The sequence below is a fragment of the Tachysurus vachellii genome, chromosome 2 (genome assembly GCF_030014155.1).
Source record: "Tachysurus vachellii isolate PV-2020 chromosome 2, HZAU_Pvac_v1, whole genome shotgun sequence".
Taxonomy (NCBI): Eukaryota; Metazoa; Chordata; class Actinopteri; order Siluriformes; family Bagridae; genus Tachysurus; species Tachysurus vachellii.
The window spans coordinates 39583925-39593460 of NC_083461.1; the positions used below are offsets into that span (position 1 = coordinate 39583925).

At 43.6% G+C, this 9536-nt stretch overlaps 1 protein-coding gene across 1 annotated transcript in view; it reads right to left on the reverse strand.

Moving 5' to 3' along the window:
• LOC132861050 (zeta-sarcoglycan) overlaps nt 1-9536 on the reverse strand; it is a 48563-nt gene that overhangs the window by 23898 nt on the left and 15129 nt on the right. The window contains exons 4-5 of the mRNA XM_060892396.1: nt 1766-1888; nt 1073-1145 (exon numbers count right to left, since the gene is read on the reverse strand). Of these exons, the coding sequence (XP_060748379.1) occupies nt 1073-1145; nt 1766-1888 (196 nt within the window). The remainder of the gene's footprint in view (nt 1-1072; nt 1146-1765; nt 1889-9536) is intronic.

Genomic DNA, 9536 nt, shown 5'->3' on the forward strand with positions numbered 1-9536 from the left:
TTTCTTTCTTTCTTTCTGTCTGTCTTAAAGAAGCAGTAACAACCAACTGTAAAACCCTCTCATCTTTCCGTCTGTTACTGTATGGAAATGGACAATACTTTATTTCCCGAATCTCCTTTTAGCTAAAACGAAGGAAAAGCTCAGTAGCCTGATTGGTTGATTTTTTTAACAGTGGGAGTGTCTGTGAGGGTGTGGGGTGTTCATATAAATGCACAGGAGTGTTAATGACACACACACACACACTCTCTCTCTATCTCTTTCTCTTGCTCTCTCTCTCTCTCACACACACTCTCTCTCACAGACACACACACACACTCTCTCTCTCTCTCGCTCTCTCTCACACACACACACACACACTCTCTCTCTATCTCTTTCTCTTGCTCTCTCTCTCTCTCACACACACTCTCTCTCACAGACACACACACACACTCTCTCTCTCTCTCTCACACACACACTCTCTCTCTCTTTCTCTTGCTCTCTCTCTCTCACACACACTCAGACACACAGACAGACACACACACACTCTCTCTCTATCTCTTTCTCTTGCTCTCTCTCTCTCACACACACTCTCTCTCACAGACACACACACACTCTCTCTCTCTCTCTCGCTCTCTCTCTCACACACACACACACACTCTCTCTCTATCTCTTTCTCTTGCTCTCTCTCTCTCTCACACACACTCTCTCTCACAGACACACACACACACTCTCTCTCTCTCTCTCACACACACACTCTCTCTCTCTTTCTCTTGCTCTCTCTCTCTCACACACACTCAGACACACAGACACACACACACACACTCTCTATCTCTCTCACACACACACTCTTTCTCTTGCTCTCTCTCTCTCTCACACTCCTCTCTCTCTCTCACAGACACACACACACAAACTCTTTCACACTTATACACACACACTCTTTCTCTCTCACACACTCTCTCTCTCCTGTCTCTCTCTCTCACACACACATACACACACTCTCCTTTCTCTCTCTCTCTCTCACACACACACACACACAGACACACACACACAGAGTTAAGTTCTCATATCTCTCTCTGGAGACGCTGACACTCACTTTAGGTCTTGAAAAGGTTCTGCTCGAATGTGTGGCGTCTCAACTGAATGAGCAAACACGACTCCCTCGTTACCTACAGAGAGAGAGAAAGAGAGAGACATTGAGAAAGCTGGACATGTGGGATAAAGAATGAGAAAGGTGAGATGAGACTGAGAAGAACAGAATGAAGAAAGGGAAAGGAATAGTGGAGAGAGAACGACAGGCAACGGATACTAAAAGGAAGAGAATGAATATAGGAAAAGGAGAATAAGTGTGCAGATACCAAAGATGGAAGAGAAGGAGAGTGATAAAGGGAAAAGATGAGTGCTGACATCATCACATCACAGTTCTCTGGGAAAACCTCATTTCTTTCTTTCTTTCTGCAAACTAAATTTGTATAGTGAATCTTTTCTTCTTTCTATTTTGAAACTTAAAGAGAGAGAGTCAGATCAGATAGATAGATAGATAGATAGATAGATAGATAGATAGATAGATAGATAGAAGCCAAGAAACAAACAGAGACTGAAAGACAGAGTTTGATAGGAAGAAAGAGTGAGATAAACAATGAGAGAGAAACAAAGAGAGAGAGAGAGAGATGCTGAAAAAGTGTTTAATCTGTGTGATAAATGAGAGAGAAAGGAAATTTAATTTTAAATTGTGTTTGTGTGTGAATGTGTGTGTGTGTGTGTGTGTGTGTGTGTGTGTGCACATTACCTGTCACTCTAAGCTTCTCGGTGCCGATGCTGACCTCGTTCTCGTCCGCGGAGAACAGCACTCTGTCTCCATCTGAGCTCCGGACCTCGAACCTCTGACACTGAGCCTCCACCGTCTCCGATCCTGTCAACAGTCCCAGACAAAATCTCATCAGTATCACACTCAGACGCCCACGGCAACCATTTACATATTGTTTCTAAACGGTTTCAGCCTCAGATCCTTCACTGGTCCACAGAACATCTAATCATTGTTCTACACCTTTCTAGTTACAAGTTTCAGACTCCTGAGAGCTGCTATCTGATTGGCTTTCCAGCAGGAAGATGTTTAGAAACTCAGCCAAATCATCTTGCTGGATAATGAGTCCACTTGGCAGCCATCTGCTTGAAATAGAAGAATCACAGACTTCTAGACATCTCTAAACTGACCACGCTAGTTAGATCCAAGCTAACTAGTTTAAATCAAGATCATTTTGTTTATCTGATCCAAGCTTGTTGCTCAGACATTCCACAACATTTAATCTAACGATAAATGGATAATCAATTTGCTCTTTTTATCGGATAAAAAACAAACAGTCCTACTGAGGTGTGTAACATCAGAAAAAACATCCGCTCTACAAAATCCGCTGAGGGATTATCAGAAATATCCACTCTGTCCTGTATGTGTGTGTATGTGTGTGTGTGTGTGTAAGTGGTGGCCGCCTTGAGAAATGTCTGCTCTGTATGGGATTGTATGCTATTTGCCGCTACGCTAGCTCCAATTTAAGACACAACACCGGAGGATTGGACAGTGTGTGTGTTTGTCCAGTGGATGTGATAGAGGATGCAGTGGACCATCACTTCTCTAATCTCCTGCAGCAGAGACTCGTGGGAAATGGAGTTTTTCCGGCAGGATCAGCAGGATAAATGAAGCTGCTATGCTTTTCCGCTCGCTGGCTCAATCAGGAAGACAGAAAAAAGGGCTCAGCGTCGAGCCACTTGAACGCCAGGCCACTTTTTTGCCGCCTCATAGCACACAAGGGCACTCGAGTTTGATTTGCAAGCAGCGGAGGCAGACTTTAGCATTGAGGTTAGAGAAACATGCGACTAACCTCGACGTGCACTTGAGTCAGAGGTCTGAGTTATCGTTGGGGCTTTGGCGAGAGCGAGCGTGGTGAACGTGGCCACCTTTGTAATCAGAGCCAGACTCTCATTAACACGGCTGTTTAACACGGGAGAGGACCTAAGTCACTTTAAAAACGAGGAAAGGTGAAGAATGTAAAAACAAGGCATGGCGACTGTTTAAAAAGCACAAATGGTCACATGACCCTAAGTCATCTGTAAGCAACAAATGGGCTATTCACAAAAACAAGGAAACTCAGCAAGTAAAGTAACTCGCTGGTAACCGTACACAGTACCGCACAGTGCTGTTCTTTTCTTAGCCCATGCTAGCTATGTTAGAGCACCCCCCTGTGGCTCACCCTGGCATTCCTGAGATTCAAACTTACGAGCTACTGATCATCAACAATGGGTTGCTCCATGTAAAATTAGTATGACTCAAAGGGTGGTGGATACCTGGGTGGAAGTGTTGAGAGTGATGTGGCACCAGAGAGGAGTTACAGAGAGAGTAAAAAGATACATGAAAAATTGACCTTGTGTTTGTTTCAATCTACAGGGAGATAGACCGAGATCTGAGAACTGCGGTGCTTCACTTTTTACTCAAAAAGCGACTCGGTGATAAAACAACGTGAGTAGGGTTTCTGTGGGACACTCACACACCCACACACACACTCACACACACCCACACTTTATACTTAGCTTCACCCGCTGTATTATTCATTCAGTGCTATCTATCATATCCATAACACCCTAAACTGACCTTGGGGAAGAAGAAGGAAATATCTAGTTTATTTTGTGTGTGTGTGTGTGTGTGTGTGTGTGTGTGTGTGTGTCATTTCCTCTGTACCTAACCTCTACCCCTCCCCAGCATAGTGGTTTTCACCACTCCTTTTGGCCTCTCCATCTCAAATTACACGTCAGCAGCAATTTCGTGGTCACCACTTAAAGATCCAAAGTGGTCTGTCACTCTTCATAAGCTGAAGCATTGCCTCAACACTAGACTGGCGTTTTGTTCTTTTTAATGCTAAATGGCTGGAACAACATGCAAATGCTAACAGCATCCAAAACAATCCAAAGCATCTGTTAGCATCAGCATCATACAGATTATGCTAACTGGGATTGATACTGGTCTTATTTTTAGCTGAAAGTCACAGAACAAAAATGTGACCTTCTCCATCTGGAATGAAACTTTAGCAAGGCGCTGTGACTATTTTTAAAGTGTTGTGTCACCTTCTTTTATTAGCGACTCCTCATCATCGCCAGGGTTAGCTCACCATGAAGCATTATGAGCATCGGTGGAAGACTATGCAAGGTAGTATAGCTATATGCTAACTGCTTTTATTGTTATTACACCACAGAGCTTGTTAGGTGAAGACTAACACACACTCAGAGAAAAGCCTTATCCGCCCTCTGATTGGCTGTAGCTGCTGTGATTGACAGGAGAGAGAGAATACACCCCTCCCACAATGAGATCATTTCTCTAGACATCCGAAAGATTGCAAATATAAAAGCAATGGATATTTATAAAACCTGATGGCCGAATGTTTGCTTCAAGAAACAAAACTTATCTCACGCTTTAGCGCAATCAATCATTTTTTGGTAACAATTTATTTGTAATGTGTTTAAAGACATTAAAGTCCAAATTATTAACGCAACCCAAATTGACCCCAATTACGAAGGCCAAAAGGGATTAGAGCGCAAAATCAGAAGATAAAGTAAGACTAATTTCGATCATACTGATATAACGCAGTAGGAGAGTGCCGTAGGAAAGCGTTCATCTTTCACCCGCCTTAATCCGTACTTGATTGCATCCACAGATGCATGCTGGGTAAGAGCCGGATCCTATACGGGAGATGACATCTTTCCATGAAAGACACCATACAATTAGACACTACAACCTTTCTTGCAAAAGACCCACAGACAACTATAAGGAACCATATGCTTATTTAATTAGCATATGCAGATTTTTATGTAACTAACTAAGCAAATTTTTTTTTTTTTTTGCTTAATTCAATAGGTTGATGATTATAAAGGGCAGTTTGTCAGTATTGGGCAAAATAAAGCTAGGAGGTTTGAGCACTCTGGCATCCATATTATAATCCAGTGCATTATAAAATCATTAGAAAACTCTTATTATAAACCTGGACATAGAATTTGCATCTATATCCTGTAGATTTTTCTCATGAGCTAAATACTTAGGAAAGTGCCAAAGCCAGTAACACAAGCAATCAAATGAAATTCAACCCTGTAAAAGAATGCTATAAAGAGGAGGATAAACCATCACAACCTCAGAGGGTTCACTACAAAACCCCAGTCAGTGAATGGAACGCTACAAAATCCATAAACAGAGCTTATAGTGTGCTGAAAAACCATATAAAATATCTATAGAGTATTGAAGCATTATGGGCAGGGCAACAGAGTGAGAGAGGCACAGAGCAAGAAAGGTTTGACATAATATAGTAATAATAATATAATTTGAATTAAAATATAATAAACCAAATCTGGCCGTTATTCAAATGTGAAAAATTAATCAAGGACAGAAATAGTGACCAAACTAAGAATTAGGTTGGATTGTAGAGTCCTTCAAATGCTACAGCTGTGATTAAATTTCAGTTACAAGCACACTTGATGAAGAAATCCCACTGACCCCTGGCTGGACACAGCACTTATCCGTAGACATATGAAAGTCTTCACTAACCCCTTCCAGCCCCTCTGGAAGACCTGAGATATGAAGTTTGAGGGCTGAGACAAGTTAAATAAACTGAACTTTTTACATCTAATCAAATGTCTCAAACATCAACTATTAGTGCTTCAGGATACCAGAGGGAGGAACCTGGCCTAGGGCAAGTCCATCTCCATACCAGAGGGAGGAACCTGGCCTAGGGCAAGTCCATCACCATACCAGAGGGTGGAACCTGGCCTAGGGCAAGTCCATCACCATACCAGAGGGAGGAACCTGGCCTAGGGCAAGTCCATCACCATACCAGAGGGTGGAACCTGGCCAAGGGCAAGTCCATCTCCATACCAGAGGGTGGAACCTGGCCTAGGGCAAGTCCATCTCCATACCAGAGGGTGGAACCTGGCCAAGGGCAAGTCCATCTCCATACCAGAGGGTGGAACCTGGCCTAGGGCAAGTCCATCTCCATACCAGAGGGTGGAACCTGGCCTAGGGCAAGTCCATCTCCATACCAGAGGGTGGAACCTGGCCAAGGGCAAGTCCATCTCCATACCAGAGGGTGGAACCTGGCCTAGGGCAAGTCCATCTCCATACCAGAGGGTGGAACCTGGCCAAGGGCAAGTCCATCTCCATACCAGAGGGTGGAACCTGGCCTAGGGCAAGTCCATCTCCATACCAGAGGGTGGAACCTGGCCAAGGGCAAGTCCATCTCCATACCAGAGGGTGGAACCTGGCCTAGGGCAAGTCCATCTCCATACCAGAGGGTGGAACCTGGCCTAGGGCAAGTCCATCTCCCAGCCTTGCAATTTAAATTCCCTTACTGAAGACAAAATAGCACCATGAGGTAAAAATCAAGAAGCTGGTGTACCAGGGTGAACGTGAAGTGAAGTGAAGTGACGTGACATACGGTTAAGTACGGTGACCCATACTCAGAATTCGTTCTCTGCATTTAACCCATCCAAAGTGCACACACCCGAAGCAGTGGGCAGCCATTTATGGAGCAGTTGTGGGTTCGCTCAAGGGCACCTCAGAACCCCCAACCTTAGGGTTAGGAGTCAAACTCTCTAACCATGACTTCCCCAGGGTTTTCGCATATCCCAGGTCAAGCCATAGTACAGCACCCCTGGAGCAGGTGAGGTTAAGGACCTTGCTCAAGGACCCAACGTTGATGTTGGGTCCTTGACAGCTTGTAGACTTGAACCCCAACCTTCTGATCAAGATCCCAGCGCCTTAACCGCTGGACCAACATGCCCTCACAAAGATGAAACTGTTGACTCCTATACCCATTACCAAACATTATAAATCAAATATGCTGACACAGCCAAAACGCCACCATTTGAAGAATGATCTACAAATTATATGGGGACTTTTTTATTTCAGGTGGATCTCTGTGCTCCATTATACCTCAACTTCAGTCTCACTATCAGCAAACTTCAGTAATTAGACACCCGTTATTAAAAAAAGCCTTCTTTACAACTCTGCTCCAAAATGATCAAGATTCTCTTTTGTAAAAGACAAAAACAACCTGAGGGATTTAAACCTATTTATGCAAACAGGATGGAGTATGAATGATATCATAGGACTCAAACTTACCAACGGCTGCTTTTAGTCTTCAAAGAACTGGGTTTTTACTCTTGTCTTTCTTCAGTTTCATTCTGTAATCATCTAAGATTACATTCTACTTTCATACACCACATATCATGAGGTCCTAGCTAAAAAGTCTGACTGTAATTATGATTAGCAAGTGCTAACAAGCGATCTGACACACAGTAATAAATAAAAAGTGCAACCTATTAGTCCTTAATGGCGCGAAAACTGAAGGCTGTAGTTCCTGCTAAGTCCTCAGGCAGTAACAACGCAGGGAAAAAACATGTCCGCTTCATCGAAAGCTTGTCTGTTGTTCATTCTCTGTGCATTCGTGTCCTCCTGGGAGGGAGTGTGTCAGTCAGTCTTTAGTAGCGCTGATGTGAGAGAGGCCTGAAGGCAGCCACTAAACTTTACACACAAGCACAAATTGTTCAATAACGTGATGCTAATCTGTTAAGCACTTGTGTGAAAAAGCCATTGATTGCAAGCAGAGAGGACAAACGTGGGAGTTTTGTCGGCATGTCGGTCATTGTTCCTGAAGTGATATGTTTTTTAAACCTACTCGAGTATGTTCTGAAAAATCAGACACGCAATCAGCTCCGACTGAATGGAAACCCAGAGCCTGGGTGACTTATTGGTGATGATGGCTAGTGTTCTTAATCAACGTCACTCCAAAACCATCAAACTCCACGAGTCTCCGAACCAGGACAAGGACATATTTCAGATCATTATGGAGCATTATTGTTTCTATAGCAACAACTCATATCGTCGCTGTCGGGCGGAAACCTCGCATGTCCAAATTTGGTCAATTTCATATTTTTTCACATATCAATGCTATTGGTCAGTCCCCACGTGGGTCTGTTATTTTTACAAGTTATTAACCAATCTATAGTCTTGAAAATAGCTTGAGCGCAAATCTCATAACTCCATTGGACACTTCAACTGTCCACCTCTTCCTCACTCCGTGTGAGAGCTTCACGGTATATTTCTCCTCAAGAAGTGTCACAACGAATCAACACGTCTTCTGAGATAAATGTCTTCAAAACACTGGGCTCAAAGAAAAAAAAATCTTGACCCCCGCTAGTTCTTGTGCTCGTCTGAGGACAGGAATTTAGCGCAAGACAATTCACTGCAACGCGGACTAAACCCTGTGTACTGCAGATAAGGTACGGCGTTTTTTTAATTTCCTGAAAAGTAACAGTTTTGGAGATACGAGGATTCCGCCTGACAGCGACGACATGTAAGATATCAAGCCAAATCCCTGATACGGTGAAGAAGAAATGTGGTTGTTTAACATTCGTGGAAGGAGTCTCCAGTGCCAGAGGTATTAGTGTAGGATTCAGTTGTCCAGAGGAGTTAATGCTTAAAAACATGAGGAAGATGATGATGATGATGACAGGAACTGATGTGAAAAGTAGCTATAAATGGATTAAAAAGTACAGCTTGTCATTCTTTAACTGTATTTTTATGTCCCCCCAGTGACAATGAGGCGTGGACTCCACAGAGCTGTCACTCGGAGCGAACAGGTGCTGGATGTTTCTCCGTCTCGCCTGATGCAACTTAAAGGAAAGTAGAAGCGAGGGACGTGTTCTAAACACAACAGTGATGAAAACGTGAGACTGAAATATTGGGTTTAATCTCCGCAAACACCCGCGGGGTAAAAAACACCTGACACAGCAGGAGCAGTAGTGGCAGCGGCGGCGGCGGCAGTGATGCGAGCCAAAACCAGGGACGCAAACAGAGGCAGAGGGAAGAAAAAAAGATTTATGATCTGCAGAAGATAAATTATTTATCTGAACTTGATAACAGACATTAATAAAAAAGCAAAGAGGGAGAAAGGATGAAGCAGAATCACCTGCATTAATCAGTGTGTTTGTGTGTGTGTGTGTGTGTGTGTGTGTGTGTGTGTGTCTGTATGTGTGTGTGGTTTCGCGACATGTATAATCAAAGTTGCTGTCATAACCTGCAAATGACTGATGTGCTTATTCACACACACACACACACACACACACACACACACACACACACACACACACACACAATGCCCTCTATCACTGACATTTCTCTAGCACATATGCATGCAAATTCCTCATAACATCCACCACAGACACACACACACACACACACACACACACACACACACACACACACACACACACACACACTTGCAGGCGTAGGTGTGTTTGCCACAGCATGTTACTACACCGAGCTCCATCTCACTCTAATGAGAAAGGATGATGAAACACACTGTTCTACGGCACGATGCGAAATTGCGTAACCTGCCTACTGATGAGTCACTCTGGGACACACACACACACACACACACACATGATTCCCAATCCTCTCACACAGTATACGTCAGTTTTTGAAATGCAAGGCACCGCAACAGAGCTTGAGAGATACTTCTTAACTT